The sequence below is a fragment of the Triplophysa rosa genome, linkage group LG7 (assembly GCF_024868665.1).
Source record: "Triplophysa rosa linkage group LG7, Trosa_1v2, whole genome shotgun sequence".
Classification (NCBI taxonomy): Eukaryota; Metazoa; Chordata; class Actinopteri; order Cypriniformes; family Nemacheilidae; genus Triplophysa; species Triplophysa rosa.
Genome location: NC_079896.1, coordinates 1,639,403 through 1,662,639, shown reverse-complemented (window position 1 = coordinate 1,662,639; position 23,237 = coordinate 1,639,403). Strand labels below are relative to the sequence as shown.

Below are 23,237 nucleotides of genomic sequence, written 5' to 3'. Positions count from 1 at the left end.
AGTGAGAACTCCATTAAGTCTCCCGAGTTATCCTACATGAATAAATACTGTACTGTAGTGTACTATAGTATTTACTATAGATTACTGTATTCAAATTCTTAGATACTAGTGTTTCTGACATCTACTAATAAGTATACTACAATGTTTACGACAGTATACTACATATTACTAGAATTTTTTTACATTTGTGTTTAAAGAGCAACATTTGAGAAATAATGTACCCAGCCGTATTTATTAACACGCCACTATGTATGCATTTTGTTTTTTTTACTTAGTGTATATATTGTTTTCTGTCTCTGCACTGTTGTGTAACTCACGTCCCGTCATATATCTGTTATGCCAGCGTCTGGTTTGCAGTATTATCAAAACACGCCGCTGTAAAATCAGTTGATGATGTCCATCACACAATAGCCACATCTGCGAGCAAAGTCAAGGTAGATTTATTGCAATTTTATATACAAACAACCCTAGAAGGCACTCTTCTGTTTAAATAAGGATATATAATATGATTTTTCTCGTTAAGCTAACATAGACTGAATACAGTTTGAATCATATATTAAAATTCAGTAGAGTTTATAAAGGCCACAGAGAGAAGATTTTCCACTTCACGTTGGGACGTCCAAACGTTCCTCTTTAAAGTGGATGTTACGGTTACAATAAAGTGAGGGGAAGAATGTAGAAGGCAGAACTCAAACAACATGGTTTGGAAACAATAGGACATCTGCCGATACCGCACAAAACACTCCCATTATTTTTCCTAGAGATGCACTGACACTACATTTCTCCACCAATACTGACAGCCGATTATTCAGAGCGATACCCACCAACGCCAGTTATTTTAACTTGCATTAACTCAATTCTAAAGGTTCAATTCATATTTTTGAACATTCTGTTATACATTCATTTAACGACTATTATTAAACGTCAAATAAGTAACCAATAGTATGAAAATCGATATCGATTATTGGCCGATATATCGGTGCATCTCTAATTCTCCCCGCCGTCAGTTTGAAGAAAGAAAACAGAATGAAGGAAACTTTGTGTGGGATGTTCAGAACAGAATACTAGCAAATCACAGTAGGTATTACACAAACTTGCATCTTTGAACCTGATTTTGGTTCAAATGCCTTGTCTTTGGGCAGACCAAATTAAAAATGAAATTGTTCAAACAAAATAATCTTAATATAATCTTATAAATTTGATCTGAACGTGCGTCCGGAAAAATACGATATTTCGGTTTCTTTAGCATACTGGAAATGGAAGCGCACTGCATTGTGGGATACAAAATCTGCCGAGTAGGTCATCTCAAAATCCCCCACACACTGCAGTGCACTCACAAAATAAAAGCACACTACAGAAATAGTAAGATTGGTATGTTAGTACGCTATTCCAAACATCTCGTTTGTAGTGTAGTAACTCATACCGGCCAGCAGGGGTCAGTATAACATCCACAGATTAAAACATAAGCAAATCTAAGTAAAGTTTCTCGAATATAATCAAAGTTTGATTTGTAAGTTTGACTGGCACGGTTAAGATGAATATGACAAAAAACAGCACAGTCTTCCCATGGTTTTCTTTCATGTATCTTGTACCGCGGTATACACCAAAGATTCGCTGGATTATCACACGAAACATTCAATATACCGCGGTACCACGGCGGCATTTGATTTGATCAGTTTGTTCTGCTGATTCATGTCTGTAAATTCCAAAGAAATCATTCTGTGAGTGTAGAAAGTTTTTTGATAATCACAGCTGCCGAAAGCCCTTTAATGATGAGATCAGCTGTTCACTTCTGTCAAATAAACACATTAGGGCTTTGTTTCCAACCCTAGTAAGCTCCCTAACTAGACAGCATCACAGACGTGCTCAAAATAGACAGAATCAATTTTCTTTATATCCAATCTACTGTGTATCCAAGAAATGTTTGTTAGAGAATCAGTAACTCGCTCCAGTCTAATAGTTTGTGTTAATGTCACTGCGGTTCCAACAGCAGTTGTGTTTAAAAGATTTCTGCTATTCGTAACAAACGAGCGATGACAAAGCCAAACCAATGAAAGAGAAAGAGAGAGAGAGGATTGTTGAATGGCTTCAGGTTTGTAAGCTTGTTTTGGCCTTCAGGAGCTGAACGCTGACGCCTGACAGTCTATGCTGAACGTTTGTTTGGCTTGATGTTCACTGGTCCTCCGTTCACTTGACCCGCCGCGGAGGCGGGCTCTCCGGATGCTGGTCGTCATGCCAACAGCCCTAGCCGCTTGACCTTGGCTGAGAGGAAGGAGTGGATGATGAAGACGATGGTTTTGGGGCACGAGTGAAGGTCCAGTTGCTGAAAACCACAAGAACAGAAGGAACGTCACGGCCTCGTATTAACAAACGTAAATCCAGATTCACACACAAAACCGCTCGTGACAAAAGTTCAGTTCGTTCTCGGGAAAACCGATAAAAGAAGACGTGAAAATCTCTCACGATCTCGGCGTCTGGGCCTCCAAAGTCCAGGAACATCATCCGGACGCCGTCGTCTGAAGACATGCGGAGACGCTCGAACGGCTGCTGGAGGAGAACGTTCTTCCGGACGCCGGACTCCTCCGTAAACAACGAGAAGCCTTTGTCTATGTGAACACTCAACAAACACGCCTTCCCGTTCCAGCTACAGGCTACAACACACACACACACACACACAACACAACACATTAACGTGCACTCCCAAACAACATCTGAATAATCAACATCTGGAACCTGATCCCTATTGTGATGGTGCACTGCATCATTTCACCAAAAGAGGGCGATGTGAGTCCATACCAACCCATGAGCTGCTTCTAGAGTCATGGTAATATAACATGTGTAACCTGTAGTGACTTCTTGTACGAGTTCAGCGGCGCTGTGACAGCCGTCCACCAGCAGATGTGTCCAGTTGGAGAGGTCTTTGGCCGCGTCCACTCGGAACAGATGAGTCTCTACACCCTGTTTAGTGCCCAACCGCAGGCCGAACGTCAACTCAGAGTCGTGCAGAGATGAGCTTTTACCGGGTCCAGAATGAACAAGTCTGAAAACCACAAACACAAAGATCTTACAGGCGTCCTGTGGACCATTTGCTTTGTGACAATGTCGCATTTTCTTCTGTTTCTTCATAAAAGTGGAGTGCAAGTAAAGTGTCCTCCTATTGGTCAGTGTGCACTGGTTTTGTTCCAGACTCCCCTCGTAGTGACCATCCGTGGAGATGAATAGTCAACCGCTTCACAGGATTATTGTCTTTCTTTCCAGCTGTCCTTGCATTGTTTGATCACTTTTAGCACAACACTGTTTCACAGATTAAACCTTGTGAGAAACTCTCTAAGCATCTTTTAAAGCGTTTCTGAAGTGCAGTCGCCGAAAAAATGAAGAGAGCGTTTATCAGATTTTAAAAGGTACTATTTCTAGGTACGTGTTTAGGTAAAATGACCTTTTTTGTTTCATTCTGTGACCTACTTCTCCTAAACTTCAAATAAAAATATAAAAATATAGAATGAAAACTGGAGAAACGGGTGAAAATAACAGAAAAGATGCTCTTTATTTTTCACACCTCAGATACTGCGAAGAAAACAAGTTCAGATTTACTTAAGCAATACAACACTCATATTTCTGCATGTTTTTAGGAAAAGTTAAAACATTTTTTTTTATGTGATGACCTGCATTTTTATGGCAGTTTTCATGTGTCTTGACATTGCTGTTGGATGACTTAACGTCACTCCTGAGGTTTGATTGTGTTGAAATTTAACACACACTGGACTGAAATGACCACAATACTGTACATCTAGAAATGATGATTCAAAATGAAAACTCGGAATAGTCTCTCAATTTTTCTTGATATTACATATACATTTATTTGAAGAGTTTTTGAAATGTTTCAAAAATCATGTTTTTTTATTGTGCATTCCAATTAATATCAATCAAACTGCAATTGGTTTGTTTATGATTTAAGCCATAATAACTCAAAAAATACAGCTAACTAACACAATAAAACATAATAAAAAACATGATGTTTGAAAATTTGGAAACAAACTCTTCATATATACGCAGATGTATGTCTGTGCATTTATATACACACCACACGCATATACTACATAAACACAAACATTTACTTTGGAATCGATGAATTACAATCAGTGGATTTGACATCACTCACTTAGTGTTTCTCATATATTAGTAAATGGGTACAACAGAAGAGATTTGATGGTTTTCATCAGGGTTTTTCCTGGCTCAAAATGAGGCGGAGGTGGTGCCATCCTGATCTTGTACACACACACAGGGCCTTCCGTAGGCCTTCCGTACCTTTAAGTGGCTTAACCAAAGTGACTTTGAGTTTGACATATTAAAAGTTCTAACAAAATGAGATAAAAATGACAATTATTAAGTTATATAAAACATTACTTTTATTCAACCAAACAGAAATGTTTTTTTAATCAAATAAAGCTTTTTATCATTTTCAACTAACTTTTCAGCCCACAACCAGTCTTTCAAAATGGGCAAAGCTCATTCACATCTTTCATTCCCTGTGGTTCACTTTAAATGATTCAAGGATCTCTTATATTCGCTAGTGACTGAAAAGTTCAATAGTTTAAATGAATCTGTTCAAATGAGTCATTCGTGTGCGAGTCGTTCTGAACGCAATGTGCGTTCATACTGGCGAACTCGCTGTGTACAGTACATGCTGATTCAACGATCCAACTGCACAGCTAAAGACATTACAATGATGTGCGTCATGTTAACTTAAGAAATTTCAAGAAATTAAACGTACTTGGATGCAAAACAAACACCCGTGAAACACAGGCTGGCTCTTGTTCTGAAACTCTTTTTAGCGCCACAGTGTGCTGATAACGAAACAGCGCCTCCACTGTGGCGTAATGCCGCAACTGCAGTTACAAATGACAGTCTGTTAAATGCACGCAGGACTTCTTGTGAAGACACCTGACACAATTTTGGTGAGAGCCTGAGGCGGCACGACATTTGACGGAGGCGGCCGCCTCCTATTTCTCTATGCAGGAAAAACCCTGGTTTTCATGTCTATGTGTTTCCTTTGCCAGGTCAGGTTTAAGTGTGTGTGTGTACCTGGTGGTTATTAAAGGATAGCTCTTGTCAGGATTGTTGAGTGTTTCTCTGTTGTCTGGCAGAGATCCGTACAGCAGGAGATCTCTGTCCGTCAACACGGCCAGTATGGGCCGCTCTGAACCCTAAGAAAGCATTCGCACACGCGGTCATTAACATCAGATAGTGTGTTTCTATTGAATGTGTCTGTCTATATGTCCGTCACCTGCTCGATGATCCAGCCGATGTGTTTGACGTCCATGCCGGGCTGCAGTGCTGTCAGCTCGGCTTTAGCGCCGGACAGTAACGCTGAACTTGTGCTCTGGACGGCGTTGTACCAGGCCTGACCCATGGCGTGATCTTTAGCTCTTAAAAACACAAACTTCTTTCTGTCTGACGACACCACCTCAAAATACCTACAGAGAGACCGATAGATCATGTGTTCATCTGTATGTGTTCATGACATCTGTGTGTGTGTGTGTTTACCTGTCCTCTGTGTCCGGCGGACACTGTTTGCGTGTGACGTGACACATTCTGAGCGGGATGGTCCGGGTCTCTTTAAGAGCGGGGTCGGCCTGTTTCTGAGGGGTCGCTGGTGGAGAATCCAGCACGGGAGGTCCGGATGTGGATCCGCCTTTAAAAAACGCTGACATCTCCTTAATGTACTTCACTACACACACACACAGAGAGAGAGAGAGAGAGAGAGAGAGAGAGAGAGAGAGAGAGAGAGAGAGAGAGAGAGAGAGAGAGAGAGAGAGAGAGAGAGAGAGAGAAACGTTAGATCGAAAGAGAATGTAGCGCACAACCAAGAACACATTTCCTTTAGGAAAGTTTTACTCGGCATGTGAACTGCTGGAGTTTCCATCGGTTTCATGCAGAATCCGGTTCAGACACACACTCAACTGCGCATTTCCACATATTCATGAAATAAAGATGAAAAAACACGTAAATCTGGAAAAACATTAACATTCCATACAGCAGCAATGCGACCATAACATAACAGCCGCCGGAAAATAAAGAGACCATTCCAAATGTTCATTTGCATCTTTAGATGTTTTGTGGTCGTTTCAGTCCAGTGTGTGTTGAATTTCAACAAAATCAAACCTCAGGAGTGACGTAAAGTCATCCAACAGCAATGTGAAAGACTGACAGCATGACAAGACACATGAAACTGTGATAAAAGTCCAGGTTATCACGTAAGAAATAACGTTTGAAATGTTGATATTTGTAGAAATATGAGTGTTGTATTGCTTAAAGGGATACTTCACCCAAAAATGAATATTCGGTCCTCATTTCCTCACCTTCGAGTTGTTCCAAATGTGTATAAATGTCTTTGTTCTGATGAACACAGAGAAAGATATTTGGAAGAATGTCATTAACCAAACAGATCTCGACACCCATTGACTCCCATAGTAGGAAAAAAACAATGGTAGTCAAAAGTGCCCCAGAACTGTTTGCTGTCCTACATTCTTCAAAATATCTTCTCTTGTGTTCAATAAAATAAAAAAAGATAAAGTCATTTTTCCTACTATGGGAGTCAATGGGTGTTGAGATCTGTCTGGTTATAAGCATTCTTCCAAATATCTTTCTCTGTGTTCATCAGAACAAAGACATTTATACACATTTGGAACAACTCGAAGGTGAGGAAATGATGACAGAATTTTCATTTCTGAGTGAAGTATCCCTTTAAGTTAAAAGTGAATCTAAACTTGTTTTCTCTGCAGTATCTGAGGTCTGAAAAAATACACAGCAGCTTTTCTGTAATTTTCACCCGTTTCTCCCGTTTTCATTTTCTGCAAATAAACGCAACGAGAAACAATATTTTCATTTAAAAATTTGGGAGAAGTATTGTTAGTAGTTCCCAGAATGAAGCAAAAAATGGTCGTTTTACCTAAACACATACCTAGAAATAGTACAATTTAAAATCAGAACAAGTGATTGTCTTCATTTTTTCCGTGGCTGTGTGATATTCTGCTGCTACATGGACATAATCATTTTCAACTGTACACCATAATATACCAGACAGACATTATAAAGCCACACACACACACACACATAAGAACACACATCATGGTTATAAATAGAAGACGCCACTATGGGGGGAAGATAGAGTTTCGTTGAAACACACCCCAGTCTCTCTCTCTTTGAGCGAGTGATATAGAGTTAAAGGGGTTCCTCAGCTCCCAGACATACATCAGCTGGTACAGTGAATGCATGCAAATCTATTTAAGAGAGTCTTCTCTCTCACAAACACGCAGCGTACTGTATTTTCACACATTTCACGTGTGTGTGTGGACATATATATATATATACTGTACACTTGTGGTTTAGACGTGAGGTGTGTCATTTTTGCATTTCTACATTTTAAAATGAACAGATTACCGCATTTATTTATTTCCAAAAATCAATTCTTGTGTTACCATGTTTTTATTGTGTTTTGCTGTGTTGGTTAGTTGTATTTTGTGACGAGCAGAGCGGGACGAGAGCCGTGAGGAAACGGTGCGAGGCCGGTGACGCGAGTGATAATGAGCACCAGCTGCGCGTTGCACCGGTCTCGCATCTCTCACGGAGGAGCTCCGGAAGCATAAAAGGATGAGCGACAGCAGTGAAGGACGAGAGAGAACCAGGCCTGGATTTTATGTTGGGGTTTATTATGTTTGTGTGGAATTTTACTTTCGTTTTGTTGTTGGTTTATTTGATTAAAAGTTTGGTTCTACGTTCGCCGGTTCCCGCCTCCTTCTTCATTCCTTACTACTAACCTTGTTACATATTTGAGTTTTCGTTACTTAATCAAAACAACGCAACTGAAGCTTGAATTCAATTTGTTCAACAATGAATTTACATTGTGGGGACCACAGGCTGCTGGTTTAGACCGGTTCACACAGACACACACACACACGGTATTCTCATAATTGCTGTATTTACAAGCAAACATTAATCACACAACACAACACTTCCCCATCAGACGTTTAGATGAGAGGATTTCAGAAACTATTTATAGAGGCGAGGATTCTGTCAGCACAAAAGCTCTTCAGGTAATTAAAACCGCCGTGCAATATGCATTTCCCAGACACGTTACAGCTCAGAGATTGCTCATTTATAGCTCACACGCTTTTTAAACTCACACAAATACAATCATACAGACATCTGTTGACATACAGAGAGAGTTCAGAGATCAAGATCTTCTCTGTAATTCTACAGGAGACACATGACGTGAGATTACAGTAGACGAGATTCATCTCCATTTTTGGAAGCAAAAGTTTTGCTTTCCTTTTAATCTTGCTGCTGTTTAGGAGATAGAAATGAAACATCAAATAAAAACAGACCCAGTTTACTTCTAAACGAACATTCTTTTTTTAGTCACGAATGCATCGTATCAATGGAGTTTGTCATGTTGACTTTAAAGAGGGATGTTGTGAGTAGGAAGGAAACGAGACGGATGGAAACAGGGAGGGAATCGCTGCTCTTCTGATGAGCGAGAGCTGGAAAAAACATCATCATCTCTGAATGATTTCAGTCCACCCAAAGCAGACGTTAGGAGATCGTGTTGAATTCTCAGTGATGCCACCGGGGGCGCTATAGCGACATTTGCTCGTGTCTCCTCTTAAATATCTCAATTATTTCTCAGACGTGAGGTGAAACAGAGACATGCACACATCTGAAAAAAACTTTAGAGGTTCAGAGAGATCTCTACTGATATCATGAATACTTAACTAAAACATCATTGAGAACTCCCGAGCTTTGAAAGAGCAACACATTTTCCCTTCAGTTCTCTCTACGGTCTGATTTCTCTGGACAGAGCAACGGTTTGTAGACACCATACAAACTAAAGAAAGGAGAGTGTAAATTCTCCTGCGAGCATAAATCTGTCTGTTCTGTTGCTGCTTGATCTACGTGTGAGAATTCCAGCCGGTTCTGCATCATTTACAAAGCTTTGAGACAGACCGTGTCTGAGAGAACGGGGATACAGATTCTTTAGCTTGTCAGGTCCAGGATCAGACTGCATGGAAGTCCGTCATGTGTCCCGCTGCCTCATTGGACAAACACAAAACTCGGGAGTCACGTCAAAGACAACAATTCCCAGCAGCGGCGCCTCATGCCCTCCGGTTGCCGTGGGAGATGGTTGACTCCTGAAGCACGCCGTGGCCGGAATGTCGCTCAGCGCCTACACAAAAATCTCCCCGAAATCACACAGGACCAAAGCCAAACTAATGCACGTTCTGAGAAAAGTGACTTTGTGAGAAAAGATCCATGTTTATCATGTCAAGATCAACATGTGTCGACACTCAGATCATGTTCAGTACTTTTTTTTTTAATTCAGAGTTTAAAAAGGACAAATATCAATTCCTTTCATAATCTGGACTCTGTCCAGAGAGAAGCATCATGTAGGGTGAATATTCCACCTTCACTGTGCCAGAAACACAGGGCTATAAAACTCCACCAAGAGTCCAAAAACATGATTTGGACACGAGTATGAAGCGTGTGAGATTTCGCTGTGTCTCTAAAGTTTACGGGAATTTTGCTCCAGGTCTACATCCCCTCGCGTCATCTTCGGTCTGAAAATGAGCGACGTCTGGTTGTTCCATCCGGGCGAGGCACCAAACCGCTTGCAAAACCTTTACTCTGTGGTGGAATGGACTACCAGCCTCCATCCCAACTGCAGCATCCCTCACTTTCACAAAACAGCTCAAAACATACCTGTTCCGCATTTATTTGACTAACCAATAACTGTCTGTCTTGTGTCTAAAAAAATTTAAAATATATATATTCTTGTTGTCATTCTCTCCTTTGCTTCCTCCAGCAAATCCTCCTATAGTAGCATGGCCTTGTAAACTAACGCTACTGTTTAGCGTCTTGACAAAATGTTTAGATGCTCTCCTACTTGTAAGTCGCTTTGGATAAAAGCGTCTGCCAAATGAATGAATGTAAACGTAAAGTGTAGCCCATGTGCCTTCTTGAAATTCGGTGACATTATCGTACCCTTCCATTTTTGACATAACTGTATTTTAAACATCAAATATGCTCTCGAGCTTTATCCAGGTCAACATCAACAAAAGACAAAAGCAGAAGGAACACGGTGTTCATTTGAAAAAGTAAAAATGCAGATGGGTTTGTGTGAGGGTTCTGGGATACAATACACAGTTTGTGCAGAATAAAAATGATCATGTCTATGGTGTGTAAAAGCGTCATTCGCATCCAAGCGTGCTGCGGTGGATGACAGGAATGTACATGCTCTCAGATCTCTCGCTCTCTCTCTTTTGAAGATGTGTGATAATTCTGTTGGCAGATCTCTCCATCTACGCAAGAATTGAGCTCGTATCGATGAAAGTCACAATAGTGAAATGAAGTTTCTACAGTATATTATTTATATTTTAGATATGTATATATAAGAAATGATATTATATCGCTCCCTCATATTTTATAGCCTAATCAGTTTAAGCTTCTTTTAACCAAAATGCTTTTTAAATACTTGATCTAGCAACATACACAGAGTCAGACATGCACACGGCATCACTGTCTGGCTGAAGATAAAACGCTGATGATGGCATTTCATCACACACAACACCGGCTCATCAAAACTTCAATAGCCTTCCTTCCATTACCGACTCCAGCCAAAGCTCTTACAGAGACACTTTCCGCATGTTTCTCAAACACTTGCCTGATCAAATTCTTACTTCAGCGTAGCCTACGCAGAGCCACTACGCTGTGCACCTCTCCATAAATGTGGCTTCAAGTCACACGCAGAATAAATTCCCTAAATAAGGTAATTGTTCTTCGACGTCTAACAACTCAAGCTGCAACAAAAGTGAATGTTGGACCTGCCGCTATCACTGCTAATGCTTCTCCGTCAACACACACATAGACCAAACTAAACGGATGTGCTAATGATTTTGTGAAAGGACATCTACGGTGCAAGCGAAACATCTGTGTACCTTCCAGAATGACCTCTTTGCCTGTTTTCTTCAGCGTCTGAACGGCTTCATCATGGGTCGCCTCTCTCAGGTCGTAGCCGTTTACGGACAATATGGCATCTCCCACGTACAGAGCGGCTGTCTGGTCAGCCGCGAGCCCTTTGAAGATCTTCGAGATGAGAATAGGCATCTTATTCTCCTTACCACCTAGAAAACATTGGAAAACAAACACGGTTTAAGGGTGTGCAATACCGTGTAGGCTAAGCGAGCCCATGCAGCGGGAAAAGCTTTGGGGTTTGTTGGTAGTTGACCAAAGTAACCACAAATTAGCCATAGTTTAACCATATTTATATCGCAACTATAGATATCCATATAAAAAATGCTACACTTTTACTATAATAAAACTATAGTTAATTGATGTTATGTGATATATATATATATATATAAATATATACTGTATGACCAGACCGTCCTCTTTAGCTTTTCTCACTTCTCTCATGTGATAAAAGAGGTTTACAATCGAGCGGCAAGTGTGATGCGAATCATTCACATTTCTGCATCAGAGGCTTCAAAACACTCTAAGGCAACAAAGCTCTTCTGCAAACCTCTTTTTCAATTATTTGTTGAAGACCGCAACGGGAAAATATGGAGCAACAAGGTACAGAGCTATATAAATATTTATAACATAATACTCAATTTCATTGCCAGACGTTATAATTCAATCTATGATATAATACACATATGCTCTAATTGGTTAGTAGAGTACATTAAAAATAAAAAAAACATTAATGTGTATGTATATGTATAGCAGTATGTATAAACTGGAACAGTATTCAACCCATGATTGTGTAAAATATGCACAAACCCAACGGTCTGGTTTAAATGAACCAATGTTGGTTGTTTTAACTCATGGTTAGGTCAATTTTGAGGTTAATTTAACCAACAGCTCCCAGATAGCACACGTCGGTAACATGTCTGCTAAAGATCTAGAAAACATCTGATAAACATCTTAGAAAAGGCAGTTTTACAAACATTCCAAATCATAAACATCTCACAGACGTCTTCTGGATGTCTATAAAACATCTGACAGGAGACATCTCAGAGACGTATTGCAGATGAGCAAACAAATAATAAATAGGTTGTGCGGATGTAAATGCAGACATTAAATAGACGTCTCCCAGATGTATGTGTGCTATCTGAGTTGGGTTAACACAACCATTTTTTTGAGTGCCATTTCCATAATTCGCACACTTACGTAATTTATAGAATAGCAGAATAGACAACATTATAGATTGTGTTATAAAAAAGCTTTTTAAAATCAAACGTTTGTCTTACAGGGGAAGAATAAGTGTTTCACATCAAGTCTATAAAATAAGGAAGTTTCTGGCCTGTTGCTATTCTGAGCCCCAGTGAAACCCCAATCTTCCTCTTCCGCCTCTATATTGCAGAAGATATCAAACCGAAACTAGAAAAGCATCATAATGAGAATCCACACTCCAGAAAGCGTCACACTTGAGGAAGTTTCTGCGTGTCTTCTGGTTTTGCTCTGTTGTGCTCACATCAACCCAACCCATGGATTTTCATTAAACAACTGCACAATCGGTTTCCCCTTCCAGTACTCTGGAAATCTCAAGGTGATGTGCAACAGGATGGGCTACAGGGAGGTCCCTACACCGCTACCCAACAACACCGTCATGCTGGACATTTCCTTCAATTCCATCTCCAAGATTCGTCATTGGGATTTCATCAGACTCACACATTTGATCACATTGAACATGTCCCACAACAGGATATCTGAAATAGAAGGCAGTGCTTTTAGTAGCTTGAGAAACTTAACAGAGCTCAACTTGTCCAACAACAAACTAAACAACGTGTCGGCCAGTCTCCTTAGCGGTCTCATCAGTCTTTCTCATTTAATGCTCGACTCAAACTACATTGAGACCATCGAAAACCAGTCTTTTGTATCTCTTTTCAATCTGAGGTGTGTAAACCTCACTAATAATCGCTTGCAGCACATTTCCAGACTCCATGCCGTCCTTCAAGTACCGAATTTGGAGAATCTATACTTGGGAAAGAACGGCTTCACAGTACTCAACTCGAGTGACGTCCCATCGGCACTGCCCGCTTTAAAACTGTTGGATTTATCACTGAATCCATTGACAGTGTTCAAGATAACAGAAAACATCTTCCCTGCTCTTGAGTACTTGAACTTGTCACACTGTTTCTACAAAGGATCTGTGGATTGGATGGTTTCAGACAAGACGTTCCTACACTCCGTCAAGACACTTAATCTTAGTAAGAGTAATATTTCGCAGAAACAAATGGCTCACATTATACAGAGTTTCTCATCTGTTATGTGGATAAGACTAAATGATTTGAAGGGATTTAAAGTCCGCAGAATTTTACCGGAGGCATGTTCTCCACCATTGAGGGGTCTTACATTTGAGGATAACAATCTGTCGGTACTAACTGACCAAACGCTTAGACCGTGTGCAATCCTGAATGAGTTACACCTAAGAAACAATAGAATATCAAGGATGTATAAATCATCCTTCAAAGATCTGAAAAACTTGACAGTGTTGCGTATACAAAAGAACAAGTTGACGCAGTTGAACGGAACTCTTCAGGACCTTCCCAAGTTACAGTTACTCGACCTTCATCTAAACCACATCGAAAATCTCGACTGTTCGGATTTTGCTAATCTAACAGAGTTAAGGACACTCTACCTTTATTCTAACAGAATTGTGACAGTCAAGGCATGTATATTCAAACATTTAGCAAGTCTATATGAACTCGATTTGAGCACTAACAGCCTGTTAACGGTCGGTAACGCCTTCACAAACGGCCCCCGAAATCTGAAGCATCTGAATTTGAGGTCCAACAAGTTAAGCATCATCCAAAACAACTCATTTAAATCTCTACGGTCCCTTCTAGTCTTGGAACTCGCAGATAATCAAATTATAGACATTGAGCCATACGGTTTCACAGGAATGACACACTTAACAGAGCTTAATTTTGCATCAAACAAAATCACAGAAAGAAAACTAAGAAACCACACAATCTTCTCAAATATACCTAGCCTTCAGAATCTGGATATGAGCTGCAATTATTTGTTGTACGAAAGTCACGAAGAGCTACAACATCCTCCCTTTGCCTCTTTAACCGAACTGACAACGTTGGCGATAAACAGTCAGCGTCGAGGGTTACGCTACATACCTTCAAATTTCCTGAAAGGCCTAAAACATTTACAAGCCTTTTACGCCGGTAATCTGAATATGGAACATTTGCATGTTGACACGTTTAGTCACACTCCCAATCTTATTATCTTGGATTTGTCCAGCAATAATTTTGCAGACAGACATGCCTTAACAGCCATGCTATTTCATCCAATACCCGGACTACAGAAACTTACACTAGTCAGAGCTCACCTTCAGACGCTGGACTTCTTTTTGGAAGCAAATCTCACCAATCTTACAAATCTACGTGCCAACATCAATGACCTTCAGCTGATAAACCAAACTGTGATCCAGTCCCTTCCTCATTTAAAATTCCTGGATTTACAATACAACAGTTTCACGTGTGACTGTAGTAATGCCTGGTTCGTCGACTGGGCCATCAGGAACAATGACACTCAGGTGGCTTACCTTAACATGTACAAATGCCGTTACCCTCCGTCTCTAAGCGGATCAAGTCTGGCCACCTTTGACACAGAATCATGCAACGTACATTATGACTTTGTCTGCTTTGTCTACAGTTTTTCTGCCACTATCGTCACTATGATTATTTCATTCATCTATCACTTCCTAAGATGGCAGGTGGTCTACGCATATTACCTCTTCTTAGCGTTTCTCAATGACAGGAAGAGGAGAGGAAACAAAAATCATGGGTTCCGATACGACGCCTTCATTTCCTACAACGTCCGAGAAGAGCCTTGGGTTATGGAAGAGCTTGTACCAAACCTAGAGGGTCAACACGGCATGAAACTGTGTATCCATCACAGAGATTTCCAGCCGGGCAAGGCCATCATCGACAACATCGTAGACGGAATATATAACAGCCGCAAAACCATCTGCCTGATCACGCAGAACTATCTGAAAAGCGTTTGGTGCTCAAATGAAATACAGGTGGCCAGCTTCAGGCTCTTTGACGAACAGAAAGACGTTTTGATTCTGGTTTTCCTTGAGGATATTCCCATACACCAGCTCTCTCCGTATTACAGAATGCGGAAACTGGTTAAGAAGCGAACCTATCTGCAGTGGCCCAAACCAGGAACAGATACAAGACTCTTCTGGCAGAAACTTAAAATGGCTATCGAGACCAAGGAGTCCATGGAAGATGACACACAGATTCTTTCTGGACAAGAAAAAGAAGATCTTTAATGATCAATGTTCTCGACATGCCACTTGTTCTATCTGAGATGTCTACCATTGAAACAAAAGTGAAGTATATGCTAAATTGAAATATATCTAAAATTTACCCAGATCATTTATTAAAACCAATTTTGTATTCAGCTACAATTTGTCTTATTAGTAAACAGTCAGCAAAGGAAGTTGCATCAAAGTTCATTGCACCAAAAGACATTTTAAACTTGTACCTTACTTCTTAATCTTACTTCTTATTTTAAACGTGTACTTTTATTCTCCTTAGTGATAACCTAAATCAGAGTGGTTAACTTGGTCAGCTAAAAGTCCCAGTGAACTGGAAGTTGAGATCGTGTTTACTTCTGTATTCTGACACATTTCCGAGTGAAACGGAATTCCGAATGAGGAAAAAATGCGGGCGTGGCTTGTTTTGAAAACAGCCATTGCATTTTGTAATGGAACTGGCAGCAGACTGACAGTTGAAGGGGAGGAGTTAACGGATGCTCCGCCCAAGCCGTCTAACTTACGTCAATTAAGATGGATAGTCACTACAGGGCAGAAGTGCATTTTCAGATTTTAACTGAAGATTATGAGGGTACATGAATTTTAAGAAGAAACTGACCCAGATCAGTAAGCTATTTACTATAAATGCTGCAACGTTTCGTGAAATAATAGTTTTCATTTTTTATTTCACTGGGACTTTAAAAAACTAAATAAATCATAACTACTCCTGTGATGTCCACGTAAGTTACTCTCTTTGGTTAGATTCATGGGCTGTAAAACCATCAAAATTTCATCACCTACATCCTTGAGTTGGCGTGTGCTCCAAAATGACAGACCAGCGCTCATATATCTTCAGTGAATGAACGTTCGCTGGTGTTCTGGAGGAGAGGAGCTTCTAAATGACATTTTCTTTTTTTTAAAGATTTGTTTTTGGCGGGGTTTTTAATTGTACAGCTATTGTTTTAGAGAGGACAGGAAGCAAAGTGGGAGAGAGAAGGGGGTGGGTTCGGGAAAGGACTACGAGAAGGGAATCAAACCCGGTTCGCCCGATGCGCAACGGCACCACATGTCGGCGCTGACTAAATAACATTTTCAATGAAAATTAGGCAGTTGGTAATGTAGGCCTCAATGCTGTTACTCTTATATCTGGAAGTTCAAGTGTATTTGAAATGGCCGTCTTGACTACATCCCACCCCGGTTAGAGTTTTATATCGATGTAACGCAGTAATTCTCAACTGGTTCTGGTTTTGCTTGACATTGGACATGGGGTCAACCAACACAAGAGCTGCATGATGTTTATCATAAATGAACAAAATGTCCTTATAATCAAACATTATATGACTTATATGAACAAAAAAAGAACATTGTAATAAATGTCATGTTAACTATATTATTGTAAAAATGCAATAGTAAAAACCTGATTGACTGGTTAAGTGTAAAACACATATCAGCGCTGTCCTTTTGAAACCTCTGATGTCCAAATTTGCCGTTTTCCATGAAATGGTAAAAACACTATTTTTTAAATGATTAAATAGTGCGAGGCCAAGTAGACAAGCACTTTTAATACTTTTATAGGTTAGATATTTGCAAAGCCCAATGGCAAACATACAAGGTGACACTGACTAATAATAATGATTTATGGCAACAAAATCACAAAATAGGGAGATACAAAATTTCAGAAGGACAACAGCAATATATACAGTAAAGAACTGTAAGATGTTTTCTTGTTAAAGGTCAAATATATGGGTTTTGAAAGTTAAAAGTATGAATTAACATATATTTTACATTGAAAAACGGTATAATATTTAACAAGATGCACTTTGACAGTAAATTAAAAAACCAAGTCACCTTAAATTAACTTAAAGGGACAGTCCACCCAAAAATAACAATTCTGTCATCATTTACTCACCCTCAGGTTGTTTCAAACCTATTTAAATGTATGTGTCCTGTTAAACACAAAGAAAGATATTTGTAAGAATGTCAGCAATTTTCAGTTCTGTGACATCATCCACTACCATAGTAGGAAGTAAAATGTTGTATATTTTGTTGTTCTGTTGAACACAAAGTGAGATATTTTGAAGAATTTAGGAATACAAACAGTTCTGGGGCACTTTTGACTACCATTTAATTTTTCCTACTATGGCAGTCAATGATGTCAAGGAGTTGAAAATTGTTATTTATACAGGTATGAAATGACATGAGGGTGAGCAAATGATGACAGAATTTTCATTTTTGGGTGAACTATCACTCGATGATATTCAGATTTAAACTCTTATATTTGATACCAATTATGTACATTACAGTGGAAAGTATAACGTTTAATGTATTATTGTAATGTCACATGATGGTGTTTTGTATTTGTGTGTATTAAACTGTACATCATCATATAAGTATTTACAGAACTTTGTCTCATCATATGGCCGTCCATTTTACCACCTGTGTTAAACTGTATAAGGTACAAACTAGATTTTTATTAACAGTTATACATCATATAACTCATCATATAAGTTTATGAAATACAGGATTAGGAATGGTATAATATACAAAACACGCAATGTACCTTTCACTCTCTTAAACTGTAGAGATGAACACACTGTATTTCGTAAATTATCCGCTGGTTTTTACTGTAAAAAGAAAGTTTACAGTGATAGACCCTGCCACATGCAAATGTGTTTACGTGACATCATCGGACCTATTTTACTGAAACAGTAAGTTGGATCGGGACATGTCTGAAGTGGTCTTGCCCTAATTACCCTTAAGCTTCTTTCGGTGCTCTTTTGACTTTTAAAGACACATGTGTGACACACATGAGGGTGGGTGGTCGACTCCGGCCAGATTCTGTTGGCAACTTCTGTGTCTCTCAGCACATTATCAATCAATCATTCCTTACTCCGCAGTCCTGCCAGGACGTCCCGCACAAACACTAAAGCTAAAATGCGTCGGCCTTCCAGCGATTGCATCATTCATCTGCAAATACATCACAGTGTGTCGTACTTTCCATAGAAACACTCTGCTGTGTAACAGTTCTTGCTCAGCACATCTGCTATTGATCCAGTCTGACCATAATAACCAGTAGACTAAATCACACGGCCTATTTCAGTCGCTTCAAAACCCTGAACACTAAAACTCATTTAGCAACATGTTTTATTATTTGAGCCCAAAATTTTGCTTTTGCAAACATTACATTCAACTTAGTAACCAATAAACAACCTACTACATACACAACAGAAAATCGTGACAAATAAATCGAAAACAATACACAAACACAGAATAGAGGGATTATAAAGAGTTTTTCTAAGGCTGTCCACAAGTGACAGAGCTACAGGCCCGAAGACTCGCACCACAGTAAATATAGACATCCAACTGCACTTCGGACTTCAAGCAAGGTCATCGCTCTCTTTCTCGTTCCCCAAAATAAACAGCACCGCACTCTTCCCTCTGCTCTCGTTCACAGCTTTCATCTTAAGCCAGTGACAGGCTAAGCATGATGGGTAATTCACTGGTCAGCTGTTGGCACTGGGGTGCAAACGCCCTCCCCCGGCACACACACACACGCATGCATTTTTCACAAACCAGTAAATCACAAAATGCACATTATCACAGCCATAAGAAACTTTAAAAGTTTCAAAATCACCATTTCAAAAAAACCTCTTTAGTTTCTGCAGACGTCATTTCACACATACAAGCATGCGTGTCCGTGTATGAGTTTGTATCTAAACAAATCCTCTCCCAAATATTTACATGTAACAGATATGAGAGAATGTCCAGATTTAGGACAGTGCTTGAGGATGCCTGAATAAACCATTGCCATAAATGACCTTAACAATTATCTTAAACTGACATCTCAGACATTGACACTTAATTTGACAGCTGCTTGTGTGACAGCTGTCTGAGACTGGCCAATGGATATATATTATCCCCTTCTGCTATAAAGCAGAAATCTTCAAATGTTCAAATGCATGACTTCATCCTAAAGAGATCTTCAGAAATTTGCTCGAAAAATTATAAAGTGTAACTTTTAAGATCCTAGAAAACATTACAAAGCACAAAATATCACTTAGAAATGGTTAAGTGATATTAATCAGTCGTGTATTTATCATCATGATAAATACCGTGGAAGGGAACGATAAATGTATGTACCCTACTAGAGAATTTACACAGTACTGCACGTTATCTGAGAACTCATCAAGATAGCACCAAGATCGCCTAGTTTTTAATACGCAAAGAAAAACAGGGAATCTTTATTATTATGCACCGTTTTAAAAAAAACTTTTCTTTTTAAAAGAAACAATAGATGCTGCCATTCTGTAGCCTACTTTACCGCGTCTGCGCTGTTACAAAGTATCAACTTTACCAAACAAAAAGTTACAAAGTCAAAAGTTCACATTGTTACATTGTAGCAAACTTCATTCTTTTACCTTTAATGCTTATTCCAAGTCCTCCGACTTCTTGTTTGGTGACTCGCACGGTTCTCTTGACGTTAGTGATGGTCTCCGGTACCGGGGAGGCGCTGAGGTTCGCCGGATCCCCGTTCAACGCCCCGCCGGGCGCGGGACTGCCGCTGTTCGCGGACTCATCGCTGTGTTCTCCGGGGCTCACCGTGAACGAGTCTCCGGTTAGGGTGGCGAGGACGCGGATCCAGTGATCGACGGTAACGCGGAGCTCGAGCAGTCCGCTCTTCACGGGCTTCACAGCGGCCGCCATGATCAACACATTCCTGAAATACCAGCGGACGAGCTGCGCTCCCGAACCCGAGACACTTTACTCAACTACCCCCTCCTCCACACACACGCACACGCACACGCACACACACGCACGCGCACACAAACTCTCTCTCTCTCTCTCTCTCTCTCTCTCTCTCTCACTCAATTTACAATATGAAGTGCGAATTCTAAGCACTTGATTTAAAGCACTTCATTCTTGTGTGTTGACTTACTATGAAACCAAAGACAGCATAAAACAAGTTGTGAAGAAATAGACGATGTCACAATAACAACAAAAAATAAGGTGGTAATACAATGCTAGGTCAAGAATAAATACTTTTTTTACGTCGAGACTGTATTTGTGTCCGCTTTGTGTCTCTAACAGTGTAAGAGATAATCTTGCAGATTCTGTTAGGGCCCTCAGGGCCCTTCATTTGTTTTTTACTTTCTTTTTCCCAATGGTGCAAATATGAAATTGTACTTTCTTTTTTAATTTGGTTTATGCTCAATTTGGTTATGTTCAGTAGTGCTGGTCTGAAACAGATTGTTCTGTTATCAACATTGGTAAAACATTCTGCACCAAACACTCTCTCTCAATTTTTTATTTTTCTCCCTCTCCTCCACACACACTAAACCTCTCTCTCCCTCACTCATTTGTATTGAATTTGTAAAAGATATAAGACATAGATTATGAAGGGGGCACATAACCCCTCCTCTAAATGAAACTAAACCAAAACCTCTTTCGCTCCTATTCTGAACTCAATCTCAGTGGTTTTTGTCAAAACAATTAAAAATATATGTAAAAATAAGTAAAATAAGATCATTGAAAATATATAATTCCTCTCAAAGCAGCAGATGACTACGGTGACTGGTGTTCATAATCCGCAAAAACAAGCACAGTGATCATAGCAAAAGGTTAAACAATTTTTAGAAAGATTTGTAAAAGAAACTGCATTGACAAAAAAAGAAGTTTTAAATGAAAGGGTATTCATAAGGGTTTTCTAACACAAAATACAGTTACAGTGGTAAATGTTTTAAGGGAATATGTCTGCTTTAGCACATACAACTAACACAGAGTACTAAAGTATTGTTTACGATCTAAACAACAGAAAGCTGTAAAAGTAATTTCTCTGGAAAGTTCTTTTTCAGACTCCTGCTAATGTTGTGCAAGAATGCCATGTTTACACTGACACCAGCGTGAGACCATTAGACTTCATTATCAGAATGAGTCTGTTTATGTGTGAAACTCACGGATTCCACATTCTGCCTCATTTGACACTAAAGACTCCAACACTGACACCGACCTAAATACACACTCGCTCTCTTTCTGGAAGCAGTGCAGAAGCCCATTACAAACATTCATGCCACAATACTTTTAGGCCCGGTTTCACAGACACGGTTTAGCTTAAGCCAGGACTATGCCTTGGTTGAATTAAGATATTTATGTCGCTTTTATAAAAATACCTTAGAAGAATACATTACTGGTGAACATCTTGTGACAAAACAATGGCACTGATATATTTTAATATATTTTGGGGCAAGTTACATTCAGTTTAGACAGGTCTCACATTCATTTTAGTCTGGGACTAGCCTTAAGCCTGGTCTGTGAAACCGGGCCTTAGAGTTTAAGTATTTAGAGAGAGACTAAACTGTCTCTGTTGGACTATGTCTTTTTAATAGGACAGAAACCAAAGTTAGTCCATTACTCACATATCAATGCAGATAATTGAGAGATTTTACAACCACCGTTTGGCTTTATGACACATGATGGGATGTTTTACAATAAACCAAACCAGATAATGCCCATTTCTCAAATGCATTACTAAAACTTCCTGACTCGCGTTTTATTTGGGAAGAATATGACGGGGCCGTGACAATGCACAGTGTGACCCGACATCATTTCTCCAGAGTTTTAAACATCACACTAGTGTACAGCACATTTAATACTCCAATGGCCTAATTAGTTGGCTGGAGAGTTTATGACTCACGCATCATTCTTTCTTCCTAAGTAGGTTGTGTCTGATCCCTAAAGAGCAAAAGATGGTGAAATTCTCATTTGTGGTTTACCATGTTGGTCTGCCATTGCACTTACAACATACTATGGTTTTACCGTGCTTGGAGATGACACCATGGTGACATTTTGGTATTTTCTGATTAATGATACATTCTTTGGAGTACCATGGTATTTTACATGTATACATTTATGCATTTGGCAGATTGTTTTATCCAAAGTGACTTACAAAGCTATACACGTGTTTTCCTTGGGATCGAACCCATGAACTATCCACTGGTAATGTTATGCTCCATCAATAAAGTAACAGGAACACATGCAGGTTTATGAATATGATCATGTGATTATACTGTATATTTTTAATATAATTACCTTTGTCTGGCTTTACTCTAAAAGTTTATAGATCTATATTATATATGAATGTCTGTAATTTGTGGTTGCAAATCACCTTATATGGTAACAACTTGGCCCGGTGTCACAGACAAGGCTTAAGGCTAGTCCCAGACTAAAAGGAATGTGTGACCTGTCTTGACTGAATATAACTTGCTCAGAAACATCTTAAAATATATCAGTGCCACTGTTGTGTCTCGAGATGCAAACAAGTAATGTATTTTTATAAAAGCGACATAAATATCTTAATTCAACTAAGGCATAGTCCTGGCTTAAGCTAAGCCGTGTCTGTGAAACTGGGCCTTTGTTTTTTAATAGTTGAATTAATACAAATCATATTTGTCATTTTTAAACATTTTTTTATCATGTTAAAGGGATACACCCCCCAAAAATGAAAATTTTGTCAGGAATTCTCAAGTTGTTGCAAACCTGTATACATTTCTCTGTTCTGATGAACACAGGGAATATATTTTGAAGAATGTTAGTGACAGAGTTTTCTGGGGCACCATTGACTACCATAGTAGAATTTTTTTGTATATATAGCCTATATTTGGTTGTGTTAATCACAAAAGCAGATATTTTGAGCAATTTAGGAAAACAAACACTCGACTACCATTTTTTGACAGCCCCAGAAATGTCAGTTGCTAACATTCTTCTAAATATCTTTTTTATGTTCAAAAGAACAAAGAAATGTATACAGTTTTGGAACTACTTGAGGGTGAGTAATTCATGACATAATTTTCATATTTGGGTGAACTATCCCTTTAATGGCTGAGTAATGCTCTTACACTTTCTTTCC

General features: G+C 39.4%; 2 protein-coding genes across 2 annotated transcripts; one reads left to right on the top strand and one right to left on the bottom strand.

The window, feature by feature from the left end:
* Positions 1 to 393: 393 nt before the first annotated feature.
* On the bottom strand, positions 394 to 20,121 carry snta1 (syntrophin, alpha 1). Its single transcript, XM_057338456.1, has 8 exons — positions 19,753 to 20,121; positions 10,992 to 11,177; positions 5,545 to 5,728; positions 5,285 to 5,474; positions 5,083 to 5,204; positions 2,844 to 3,040; positions 2,464 to 2,651; positions 394 to 2,323 (listed from the first exon to the last, which is right to left on the bottom strand). Exons 1-8 carry the CDS (start codon positions 20,036 to 20,038, stop codon positions 2,231 to 2,233), a joined length of 1,446 nt encoding a protein of 481 aa, XP_057194439.1. The 5' UTR covers positions 20,039 to 20,121; the 3' UTR covers positions 394 to 2,230.
* On the top strand, positions 11,529 to 15,977 carry LOC130557042 (toll-like receptor 13). The gene is made up of 2 exons (XM_057338455.1): positions 11,529 to 11,628; positions 12,308 to 15,977. The coding sequence occupies exon 2, from the start codon at positions 12,452 to 12,454 to the stop codon at positions 15,347 to 15,349; it is 2,898 nt and encodes a 965-aa protein (XP_057194438.1). The 5' UTR covers positions 11,529 to 11,628; positions 12,308 to 12,451; the 3' UTR covers positions 15,350 to 15,977.
* Positions 20,122 to 23,237: the final 3,116 nt, after the last annotated feature.

Excerpts from the sequence above, each read along its gene's own strand:
- LOC130557042 (XM_057338455.1), top strand. The coding sequence starts at position 12,452 with ATGAGAATCCACACTCCAGAAAGCGTCACACTTGAGGAAGTTTCTGCG.
- snta1 (XM_057338456.1), bottom strand. The coding sequence starts at position 20,038 with ATGGCGGCCGCTGTGAAGCCCGTGAAGAGCGGACTGCTCGAGCTCCGC. Across the intron at positions 5,729-10,991 it reads CAAAGAGGTCATTCTGGAAG|TGAAGTACATTAAGGAGATG; the intron begins GTACACAGATGT and ends GTGTGTGTGTAG. Across the intron at positions 2,652-2,843 it reads CGTACAAGAAGTCACTACAG|CCTGTAGCTGGAACGGGAAG; the intron begins GTTACACATGTT and ends TGTGTGTTGTAG.